An 11,490-nucleotide genomic window follows, 5' to 3' on the forward strand; every position below is an offset into this window, starting at 1 on the left:
CGTCCTGCAATTTAGGAAGAAAGGCTTCTACCAGGAACGTAGGATTCTACTGGACTGTCCTTTATTTCTGTCGGTGAACAGTGCTCTACAGTGATTACGATTAGGAATACATCTTAGTGGACTATTTTCAGTCTCGCAAAGTAGGCTCCTCACGATAGGTCATCGTGGTTTGGAATTCCACAGCTGCAGAATTGCTGAGGGAACTCTTGACCAGGGCAGCTGCGGCGTGGAGCATTTCTTCACTGAGAGGATATGGAGGGTGGAGCCAGTAGTGCCTTGAGTTAAATCTATGCCTGTGGTGCAAATATCTTTGTTTTCCTGGGTGTCAGTTCCTGATTGAGCCCCAGAAGTATTCATTAGGCAGTTTATAAGCCTAGCGAGGCATGAAACCCGCTTCTAGAGGCAAAGCTGCAGACATTCTAGAACCAAGCCTTTCCCTCTTCCCTGACCAGCTCCAGCCCCATTACATCTTAGTGGGACTGGTGTGCAGTCTCCCAACACTGCTGCCAGCAGAATGCAGCAGGGAGGAGGAGGAGGGACACACAGAAAGGGAAGGAGTCTAGCAAGGGCGTGTCGAATCACGTCTACTGGCGACAGAGGTGGGAAGCAGCCCCCTCTCCCTCCAGGGAGAAAGGCCTCCCTTGCTGTCCCCTCTCCAGTCTCGTGGGCACGCTGCTTGAGTTGCCAGAGCAGCAGGTGGCTGGTGCATCAGTATTGCCAAATCTTGTCTCGGGCAGAGAAGCAAGGCAAGGTTTGGTCATCAGAGTCAAACCGTAGCATTTCCTATGATATTAGGAACAAGAACTAGTAGTGGAAAGTGACAGTGGTGAGACCTTGCCAAGCTTTTGCCAAAGAGTTCACCCTGGCAAGAGCGCACTGGAAGAACTTGGTTCTGCCCCGTTCCTGCTCGCTTCCAATGTGTGGTGGCTGCTGTAGGAGGCTTCCTCGCACCCGAGCCAGCGGCGCATTTCAGTCAGCCTTCTTGGGCACACGGCCCATCTTGGTGCGGATATTCCTCAGGAGGAAAAAAGCCACTGTGCTGGCGGTGCAGGTCATTTCTGCTATCCAGAAGGCTTCTCCCCAGCTGTAGTGCTTGGCAACGGTGCTGAAAGGCAGCCCAGCCAGGAATCCTCCAACTGAAAGGCAGGGGAAATGTCAAGCGGGGCGGGGGGGGGGCAGAGTGTGTGCCACCGTCCTCCCATCTCGCCCTGAGCAGAACTTCACTCACCATTTGCCATTAGTGCAACTATGGCATGAGACGTTCCGCAGAGGTTCGATGGCGCACTCTCATTGGCTATTACTCCAAACAATGCAATCGGTCCATAGGAGCAAAACCCAAATGCGGCTCCCAGCAGCAGGATCCACAGCTAGCAAGCAAGGCCAAAGAGTGGTCAGAAGTGAGGCGTGACATGATTCTAATCTCCCTGCCACTGGCTGCCTGAATCCCCTTCTCCACTCCAGCACCTGCAAGGTGGCCTCTAGGTTAGAGCACACCTGGGACATCCTTTACTCCTGGAAGAAAAACTTGCCCTTCCATTTTTCCTGGGGCAATACAAACAGCCTGTTAGTAACCTGGTTAGTTAGGCTAGTGACAAATAACGAGCAACCGTTGCTATGAAGAAAAGCGTTTGCGAAGGATGGAGGTGCATCAAAATCACTGTTAGGAGACAGACAAATTAGCCTCCCAGCAACTTCCAGTATAACATTCTGGCAGTTCCATAATGTTGCTAAGCAGCGGTACTGACCAATGCAAGCAGAACATCACAAACCTCCTCTGCATCCCCTCCCCAAAATCATTTCAACGGTCTATTATGTACCCTCAAATCGCCTCAAACTTATGGCCAACATAGGAATGAAAGTTCTCCAAACAGTCCTAGCCATGACAGCCCCATTCAGCTCCTGCCATAGGCTGCCTCTCAGTTTTGTGGCCAGAAACGACTTTGTGAATTTGATGAAAAACCAAGAAATAAAGCAGCATGAGGTGAGAGGGCAAGCGGTTTTAGTATCTGTTCGACATTACAGCCTGCCTTTATGGGTCTAATTCTACACACAGCAGAGAAGTGAGAAGAAGAGACCTCATGTTCTGTTAAGCCCACAAGGTGTGCAAGAGGATGGAGGATTAGAATCCAAGAATTGCTTTCCTGAGAGAGAGACAGAGAGAGAAGCAATAAGCAAATGTCACTAGGAAAATGTTACAGAGAAAAATAGCAGCAACTGTTGAGCCATCCACTCAGAAAGTGCCCCTCACCGCCACAGCAGCTTTAAGATGGTGAACTAAACTTTAAAAGCTTGTTTTAAGACTTGCAAGGTTTGCCTGCTAAAGGTTATCTGCAGGGAATGGAAGAGGCTGGTGGGAACTGGAGTGTAACAGTACCTGGTAGGCTGCAAGCCCCCCTGCCCCCTCCCTCCGATGTCTCCAGTACACTCTGTCTTCAATAAGCTCTTTGGGTGTCATTGTGTGGAAACTCCCATCAAGCAGGCTGTACTTTCTTTGAAACCCCACCAAGTGTTCTTGCAACAGAAGCTTCAGAGCTGGAAAACTATCACGTCTTACCCAGAGTCACCTTCCAATGCCACCATTCCCTTGCACTGTGGGAGGTTTTCACGTGGGATGTGCCACGTTTACTAAAAAGCATCAGCAGTTAAGACGTACTACTCCAAGCTGGTAACATGGTAAGTGAAATGGAAGCTGGGAAAGCGGATTATCCTCTTTTGCAAAAACAGACGCGGTGCCCTCCTTGCTACCATTCGAGAACAATGTGACAAATCAGATCCTTATTGCTACCTGAAATATGCGTGTCTTGCCTAATGTGACATCAAACAATTAAAAACACCCAAACCATTTAAAAAACAAACAAACAAGTATCCACCCAAAGTCCTGCTGATCACTGTTTATCGAGGACACAATATAGTTCACCCCAAGGCTACCTTCAGGGGCTGCCTATACGAAATAAGCATATTTCCAGTATTTGTGGAAAAACACGGATGCTTGGGGCAACCAAAACCCACAACCAATAATACTCTGGAGCACATCCCACAACTAATTTCACAGAAGTGGCTTTACCAATTGTCTGAGCCTCTGCTACCCGTGAGCGTCCAGGCCCTTTTGGGCGACTGTGTGTTGGGCTCCTGGCAAGCAACGAGCGGCCGTGGGATGTGGCCTCGCTTTCTGGTGGCCTCTCGTGAGATGCCGGGAACTGCGGTGCTGCGGCTTACCTTGGGAGAGCTGGCTGTGACCGTGGCCCGGAAGAGGTACATGGAAGCAGACATGCCTGCCATCATGGAGAGGAGGAGCGTGTGTCGGGGGTTCCCATGGCTGGACAGACCCACCTGCAACACACACGCTGCTGTTGTGGCTGGCCGATGGCCCTGTCTGACACGACCAGCAGCCTCAGCCTGAGCTGCGTCCCCAACCCCCCGGCAAAGGAGGATGCCCACATCCGCAGAGGGCCTGCCCGCTGCACCCGGCAACCCACGTGTGACGCGGGGGGCCTCCGCACTGCGTGGGGTCAGGTGGGCTTACCTTTGCCACTGCTCGGTCTGACAGGTAGCCTGCTGCAACGCTTCCAACCAGGCCCCCGATTTCCAAGGCACTCATGTAGGAGCTCCCTGTGGGGCAACAGGGAATATTAACCCACTGAAGGGACTGCTGGAAGAGCAGACATGGTATGGGCCCCTTTGGCACTGGCTTCCTTGCAAAACTTAGCAAACGGCCGAGTCGGGCAGAGCGCGCCTGAGATGCCAGGCTGTGGTTCTGTCGCTCGCAGCTCACTGCTCGGCATCCCAGGCCCGCCCTTGGCTGCCTTGGACACTTCCCTCTAACGAACCGCTCCAGGTGATGATGTGCAGTCCGTGGCGTGTGAGACGTCAGACTGACCCTGGCTCGCCACCACCCAGCTCTTCTGAGTTTCCAGAGGGGCAGTGAATGGTTTTCCGGTGGCGGCTGTCCAGCCCTGGAAACCCTCACGTCAGGCTGCTCCGCATACCGACAAGTGCCGACTGTCCTCTCTCCTGGATGAGAAACAGCTGCCCCCAGTCGGTGCAGCACGTCTTCACTCCGAAGACCACCAGGTACCCAGTCGACAGGACCCACAGGTACGGGGACAGCAGCAGCTCGGCCAAGGTGCTGTCATCTGCCGAGGAGCCTGCGGGGCACAGGAACAGTCAGGCTGCCACTCCTGCAGGCCGGGCAGGGTGCCTGGCCAGGCCCAGGCCGGACACAGCTGCGGCCAGGCGGCTTCCCCTCGGTCCTCGCCGGGTCCTGTCCAGTGCTGCCTCCGCCACCAGGCGCCACCTCTCCTCGGCCCTCCCTGCCCCTCTGCCGCCCAGTCCGAGAGGCCCCACCACGCGGCGCTCCTCCCCCAGTCACTCACCCCTTTTCCCTTTCTTGGGCCCTGGCTCAACACTGGGCAGTCCCACATCCGAGGGCTCGTTCTTAATCAGGAGCAGGCACACGAAGGAGGCGGCCACGCACAGCATGCCAGAGAGGGACAGGGTCGTGCGCCAGTCATAGCTCAGCGCCATCAGAGCAGCCACGATGGGGCCCAGCCCCCCAGCCAGGTTCATGCTGGTGGAGAGGACTGCCCACCACGTCCCAAACTGGGAGGGCTCAAACCACTGTGCAGAAGGGAGAGAAAGCACGTATTTTGGTGAGGGCTGGATACGCACACCGGAGATTCAGGGACATGGGAACAAAGCAGGGCGCCAGCCCCCAGGCTTGTCGCAGTGCCGATGGCCTCAACCCCGTGCCTTCCCCACCTTTGGGAATGCAGCCCCCACTATCCCCAGTCAGCATGGCCAATTATTAGGGATTACGGAAGCCCCAGAACATCTCGAGGACACCAGGCTGCCTCCCTCGGCTTCAAGCTATTCCTTGCAAGAGTCACTGCTGAGAGGCAAACCAGTTCCCCCAGACACACATCCCTGCCTGTTAAAATATAGTTCCCAGAAACTGAGTTAAATAAAAGGATATTTTTATACTATGCTCAGTCCCCAAGTGCTTTACAAGAATTAAAACAAATAAGCACAAATGCAATCAAATCTGAAGAGGATCAGCCCTGGCATCTTGTTTGCCCATCGTGGAGGAATGCACTGGAGCGAGCACCCTCCTCATGGGCTTCCCATGAGCAGCTCATTAGCCACTGCGGGAACCAGAGGCTGCGCTGGATGGGCTTTTGGTCAGGTTGGGTGGGACCTTCTTGAGCTACCGCAGCAACAGCTGGAGAGCAGCAAAGGGGAGCTCGGATGCGCAGGCCTTACATGGCCCCATCCCGCAGCAGCTGGTTAACGAGGGACGGCCTGCAGCTGGTCCCTTCATCGGGGGGGGGGGGACGGTGGCCTCGGCACAGACGGAGGGGATGAGCGAGAGGCCAGGCCAGCCCCTGGTCATTCAGACCTGGGCAACAAGCTTCATTTTTCACTTGTGTCCCAGCAAGACAACTCCTGGACCCGCAGCCTGCAGACATACTCCCAGAAGTATCTGCCGGAAGTCTCGCTGCTTCTGAGAGTCACAGGTGCAAGAGGGGTCATTCGAGGCAGCCAAGAGCCACGAGCGGCTCTGCTTTCCCTGCCTCAGTTCTGTCAGCAGCTGCTGCTGATGGTGGGTCTCTGCCACACCTCCATCAGGGTTCTTGGCAGCCGTTGCTGTTGCAACCTGCTTGCAAGCTTTCCGAGGGGCATCTGGGCGGCTCGTGTGGGACACCAGATTCCCGGCCGGAGGGGCATCTGCTCTGGTTCAGCCACGGGCACCTGGGTCGTCTGGACACTGGCTCCTGGCTGCAGAACATCCAGTCCAGTCCCAAACTTCTGTGGAAACCGCTGCAGATGCCACACTGCAGTGCCCACTCGGTTGGGGTCATTTGATCATTTCTTCTCACGCAGCCTTGCTTCCCAAAAATATCTCAGACGGAAACATGATACAGCTTGTGATTCATAGCTCCCAGCACCACTGCCAGTTCAAGCCCCATCAGAAGTGCGGCACCTTTTGGTGGCAAAGAGATGGGGCAAGTCCTCCACCTCTGCAGCTTGGGACAGAAAACGGCCAATCAGGTTCTGCTATCACAGACATGTGAATCTCCCAAAATGGCATCCAAGCTCAGCGGCTGCACATGATCCGGAACTGCTTGCTGCCACCCGCGCTTCCACTGTGCTCAGAGGAAGGTTTCCGCCCACTTCCGCCACAGTGCCGGGCCCTCTGCGCGCTTACCTTCCGCAGCACCTTCCCACACGGGGGCCAGCCCAAGCCCTGGGCCAGCCCGTTGAGGAACCAGAGCCCTGCAAAGACACCGACGGTGGAGCTCCAGGAGAAGGCCACGTTTACCAAGCCCACAGACAGGAGCCCGCAGGAGAAAAGCCAGCGGGCACTCATCTGGTCCGAAAGGATTCCGCTGATGAATTTGCTGATGGCATAGGCTGCAGACTGGCTGCTGGTGATGAGCCCTGCGGTGGGGGAGAGTCAGAAGGAAAGGCTTACAGAGGCGGTCGCGGTGTGGCACAAAATAATCCAAAAGCAACATCCTTGATCTAAACAAGCCCCCATGCCAGCGCTTGAATGGAGCAAGAAGCACACTGGATGTGCTGTGGTCGCCATTCTGACAACCACGCCTCCCATGCTCCTGGGCATGCATGCCGGGAAGTCTATTTCAGCCCTCTTTCTGTCATCAGCCTCTTAAAATGCAGAAGCTCGGGGATGCCGTGCTGGGGCAGAGCTTTCCATGAAACCTTAATCCCAGGCTCCTACTGACGGGAAGGCTCGACACACAGGGCTCGTTCGTTGCTCTCCCATCTGCCCTTGCCTCCATTTCCCTCTCCTAAGCTGAATTATAGCTAGGAAGCCCTTCGGGGCAGGGACTTGCCCTTCTGCATTTCAGAAAGTGCCATTCATGCAGAGAATGCTACAGAAAGGCAACCGATGCAAAGCCAACTGGCCACAACATCCTTCGAGGACGGGGGCCGTTCTGGGCGAAGGGGCACAAGCGGGCAGTGCTGCTGTGCACTCGTGCGGCTCGCAGGCTTTCCGCAGGTGCCCCGCCAGCCACCTGTGCGGGCCGGCACACCTCTTCCTCTGCCGTGCTGCATTACCAAGGCGTCTGGAAGCATGGGCAGGCTCCGGAGACGAAGGCAACTGTGACAGCCTTTCTCTTGAAAGGACTTTGAGAAACCCAGCTAGCAGTCTCTCTGCGCCTGGGTTCTGTGACTGCACGTTTTGGGATTCTGAAGGACTAGCCCCTTTCCAAGGAGAAAATAGCTTCCCCTGGCAAAGCAGCAGCCACATTCTGCGTTGAGAAAGACGGTCCTCAAACACCCATGGCAACCCTTTTAGGACGACGAATGGCACAAGCATGTTCTGCAGCTCCACAGAGCTTCTCTCCGAGGATCCCGGGAGAAAACACGCGCACGCTTTCCCTCCAAAAAGCCTCTTACCCAAGTCGTCTTTGTCAAGGTCTATCTCTTCCATGACTGAAGGCATCACAAAGGAAAACGTTTTTCTGTTGAAATAGTACAAGGTGTAACCAATGTACATGGCAGCGAATATCACCACCCGGTAAGAGTTGTAGCCTTTTCCTGCCATTATGACTTCAGAGTTGGGCCTTCGAGGAGGAGGAGGCGGCGTCTCCTGCAGGAAGATCTGTTCTGCCTTAAGAGTCCAGTTTAGAGGCACGGGAGCCTCGCTTCTAACTGTGCAAGGAGGGGCGGTGGCAGCGTGCTGGGAAATGGGAGCCAGCAGCTGTCCGAGCACTTCAGCCGCAGATGCCTTGCCAGGGTTTCTGCTGAGCTGGGGCTTTGCTGGAGTTCTCCCTCTTGCTCTCGGATCTGCTCACAGCCACCTTCTGGAAAATCATTAACTTTGGGAACCTGGCTGGACACACTGTTCAGAATAAATCCATCCACCTACAGCGGAACAAACAAGGCAAGAGACCTGTGCTAAGCGGCGCTGATTTCGGGGTGGAAAGATCACAAGGCTTTCCTCCCTCCCACTACACTTTGACCCCTGAACTCAAATAGCACATGACGAAGTGGAAAAAATCAATGCCTTCCGAGAACTGACCTAGAGTGTCACCCACAACAGGGACGAGGCCCTCCTGCTTCAGCAGAGGGCTGCCTTCTCGCGGCTGTGTGTCCGGTGCCGCAGGGCCTTTCCTAGGAACAGGATCGCTGTGGGAAGGAGGAGTACAGCTGCCAATTCCTCTGGCGTAACACTGAGGGGGGCCAAGGAAATGCCGTCCCCTGGCCATGGCGGGGTCTTAAACCCTTGACCTAGTTGGCAAGAACATGATCTTTGTACCACGTTTGTGTAGGAATTAGGCAACGAGGATTTCTAGGATGGAATCTGAAGCATCCTGTTTTTAAAATACCAGGACATCTAAACATTGCAATGCAAAAATCTAGCAGTATAAAAAGCAGAAAGGTCCTTACACAAAAGCCACATCTTCTAAAAAAAACCCCAAAACCACAATCCAGTCTCAAGCGTGGGCAAGCGCAGTCGTTCTGAGCGAGGTGCTGCAGTTCTGTGGCAGAACAGGCGGTCGTGCGCCAAAAGTCCATTTGATCCCTGGTGTCTTTAGGGGGCATTGGGAAGAACTTTCAGCTGCCTGAAAGGCAAGAGCCATTCCCCTCAGTCTGTGCGGACAGGAACGGACCAACGGCAACTCCTTATAGAGGAGCTTCCATGTCCCTGCAATTTAAGAGTGGCCACAAAGTGCACCTCTTTAGCTGGGGCGGGGGGGCTCCATAACTGGGGTGCCATCACACAGAAGGCCGTCCCTGCCGCCACCCACCCGGCCCCTGAGGCGAAGTGAGGGAGTCTCCCAGGAGGAACTCATCGGCCGGGTTCTTGTGCGCAGGGCATCCCTTAGAAAACACGTGGCCTCCAGCTGGACAGGCTGTTTGAGGTCAACACCTGCAACACTTGGATCTGAGCCCTGACGCAGAACGACAGCAGGGATATTTCAAGCCCGGCGAGACACTCTGTGGCCCGAGAGCCTCTGCTTGCCCCCACTGCCTCCCTGCTTTCCTCTTAGCTCAGTCTTCGTCTTGGCTATAACCGTGAGCTGCAAGGGTGGCAACCGAAGAGGCCTCTCCGGGCTCCAGAGAGGGCACGAAGCCCTGGGAATGCTGAGGAGCTCTTGGAAGTGCTCAGGCCAAGTCCCCTTCACTTCACTCAGTCAGCTGTGCATCCCAGTCCCCTGCTCCTGAAAGCCCCACAGGCATTTCCTTCAATCTTACTATTCAGCAGCATGCTGCAGATCTGCCTTTCCATTACCGTCCGGGTCGTCTTGAAAGGCAGGGCTATGGACTGCCTTGCTGTTAGTCGCGAAGTCGTGCCCGACCCATCGCGACCCCATAGACAACATTCCTCCAGGCCTTCCTGTCCTCCACCATCTCCCGGAGTCCACCCAAGCTCACGCCAACATGGACTGCCTCAACACAGCCTAAATGTTACCAGGACCTGGATAACCTTGGCCAGACAATCAGAAAGGCTGCGGCTAGCACACTGTCTGGTGGGATGCGCCACCAATGCCGTCTGGGCACCCAGCAGTTGAGATGGACGCACCAGCAGCATCAAGGCGTGGATCTGCTCCTTCAGGAGTGCAAGTCAAGAAACATGAATGTTGATATAAAATAGTGTGTCATATTTCCATCTCTGGATCCAGATGCAAGTATAATAAAGTAAGAGGGGCACTTGACCTTTCTACTGATTTTGAACCAAAGAATGATGAACAGGTAACATTTTAATTTGGTAACTGCCTGCACTGGGCAGCCAGCCAGCCAGCCTGGAGGAATGAGCCAAGGACGCTTGGCTCATTCCTCCAGGCTCAGGTCCAGAGGGTTCCCAGGACATGTACCACAAAAGGGTCAGAATTGTATCTAGTCTCTTTATCCCGGTTCCCCAAGCCAAGATCGCCCCATGTGTCCTCCATATTACACTTTATGACACTGAACGCCCCTTTGGGAGCCAGCTTGCCATTAGCGTGCTTGCCCAGTTAGGGTCTTTGGCCATCTTCTACGCTCTTTCCTGTGCTGTACAATTACTTCTCTCCCTTTGTCACAGACTTTGTGAGAGTGAGGCAGGACCCTGCATGGAATGTTGGGACCTGTGCAAGAACCACTCTAGATGCTCCTGTGAAGAGCTCCCTTCCTTCAGAGTGCTTCACAGACTAAAAATCCAAAGGGAAAATTCATCACACTGTTTTGTACGGAGGACCAACAGCTATTGTGGAACTTGAGCAGTTAAATTTCAGCTGAGGTGGGGAAAAGGGGGCAAAATCAAGAATTTTCTCTTTTGAACTCTGGTTCAGAGTAATCCCTGGAATCCAAGCAAGCCTCAGTGATATCCCAGGATGAAGGGGTTTGAGAGTGCCAAAGAAACCGAGAGCAATGCCGGTAGGCGACCAGAGTAGTCCCACTAGGCTGGGCCCCTAGTAGGGCCACCCGAGGCAGAATGGTCAAGGCTGAGTCACAAGGAATAACAGACACACCAGCAACATGAGAATAGATCTCATTACTCGTGCTGGGGGCAGACCAATGTTTGAAAGGCAGCTAAACGCTTGTACAAGGTGGGTCCTGAAAAGGAAGCAGCACTAGAGTCCTCTATCTTAATGAATAAAGCCTTAAACGGTTTAGGACCTGAATGGCTGAAAGAATGTCACCGTAAGCCTACCCAGACTCTAAGACTGTGATAAGGAGTCCTGCTCTGGGAACCGCCTTCAAAGGGAGCTAGGAGAGAGGCTACCTGCGATGGGGCCTTCTCACTCCTGGCGACCCATTTATGGAACCAGGTCCCCAGAGGTGCACCACGCACCTTCTTTGCATATATTCTGGCACCAGATTAAGACGTTCTTATTCTTGGAGCATTTTAAGGGTTGTTTTAAGGGTTAAATTTTAACGCTGTTATTTTAATTAGTGATTTTTGGAATTTTGTTATCTTTTAAAATGGATCCAGTCTGCTGTGTTAATGTACATTACTGACTGGTGCTCCTGCTGTGATAGAGATGTTTTACTGTTCTACTGGTATCAATATTTTAATTGATTTATGTAGTTTCTATGCTTCCAAAATCGTTTTAGCATGCACTCTCCAGAGAGCCATGAGGCTATTGCGACAGTATACCAGTGTTAAATAATAAATAAAAGCATATTGCAAATATGGGTTGGCTACTGGAGTGCACCAAAGAGCTTCAGGAAAAGATCAATATATGCCGAATAGACTACAGTAAAAGCCTGTGACGGTGTGGATCACCTGAAGCTGCGGAGAGGTGGGCATCACAGCCCAATTACCCAGGGTGCACAAACTGATCTTGAACGGTGGCGCCCGCCAGACGCATTGTCAGAGGAAAAGCCCCAGTCGCCAAGCAAGGGATCAGAATAAACAGCATCAGCGGACCGGGCCTAGCGCGATCCGGGTTCGAGGCCGCGCAGCTCACCGGGCGACTTCAGGGCTGGGGAGGCGCGCAGAACGCATGAAGGACCGGCGGCGCCGCCGCCCGAGAGGAG

At 53.9% G+C, this 11,490-nt stretch overlaps 1 protein-coding gene across 4 annotated transcripts; it reads right to left on the minus strand.

Annotated features, from left to right (window-relative positions):
* Positions 1 to 39: 39 nt before the first annotated feature.
* SLC37A4 (solute carrier family 37 member 4) lies at positions 40 to 11,412 on the minus strand. Of its 4 annotated transcripts, XM_044456297.1 has the most exons (12): positions 11,237 to 11,412; positions 8,048 to 8,256; positions 7,423 to 7,890; positions 6,206 to 6,438; positions 4,374 to 4,617; positions 3,987 to 4,145; positions 3,524 to 3,609; positions 3,217 to 3,330; positions 2,076 to 2,141; positions 1,229 to 1,367; positions 952 to 1,136; positions 40 to 293 (listed from the first exon to the last, which is right to left on the minus strand). In XM_044456297.1, the coding sequence occupies exons 3-11, from the start codon at positions 7,568 to 7,570 to the stop codon at positions 970 to 972; spliced, it is 1,356 nt and encodes a 451-aa protein (XP_044312232.1). In that variant the 5' UTR covers positions 7,571 to 7,890; positions 8,048 to 8,256; positions 11,237 to 11,412; the 3' UTR covers positions 40 to 293; positions 952 to 969. The 4 variants fall into 4 exon arrangements, with proteins under 4 accessions (XP_044312232.1, XP_044312231.1, XP_044312233.1 ...); XM_044456296.1 differs by lacking the exon at positions 8,048 to 8,256 and having other exon boundaries at positions 40 to 1,136; positions 11,237 to 11,411; XM_044456298.1 differs by lacking the exon at positions 2,076 to 2,141 and having other exon boundaries at positions 40 to 1,136; positions 11,237 to 11,410.
* Positions 11,413 to 11,490: the final 78 nt, after the last annotated feature.

Source organism: Varanus komodoensis, unplaced genomic scaffold (genome assembly GCF_004798865.1).
Source record: "Varanus komodoensis strain SLA01 unplaced genomic scaffold, ASM479886v1 scaffold83, whole genome shotgun sequence".
Taxonomy (NCBI): Eukaryota; Metazoa; Chordata; class Lepidosauria; order Squamata; family Varanidae; genus Varanus; species Varanus komodoensis.

Bases quoted from the DNA above. Each gene is read 5' to 3' on its own strand.
- SLC37A4 (XM_044456297.1), bottom strand. From the start codon at position 7,570: ATGGCAGGAAAAGGCTACAACTCTTACCGGGTGGTGATATTCGCTGCC. The intron at 4,618-6,205 runs GTAAGCGCGCAG...CCTTCTGCACAG, and splicing joins GTGGGAAGGTGCTGCGGAAG to TGGTTTGAGCCCTCCCAGTT. The intron at 4,146-4,373 runs GTGAGTGACTGG...TGTGCCCCGCAG, and splicing joins GCCCAAGAAAGGGAAAAGGG to GCTCCTCGGCAGATGACAGC.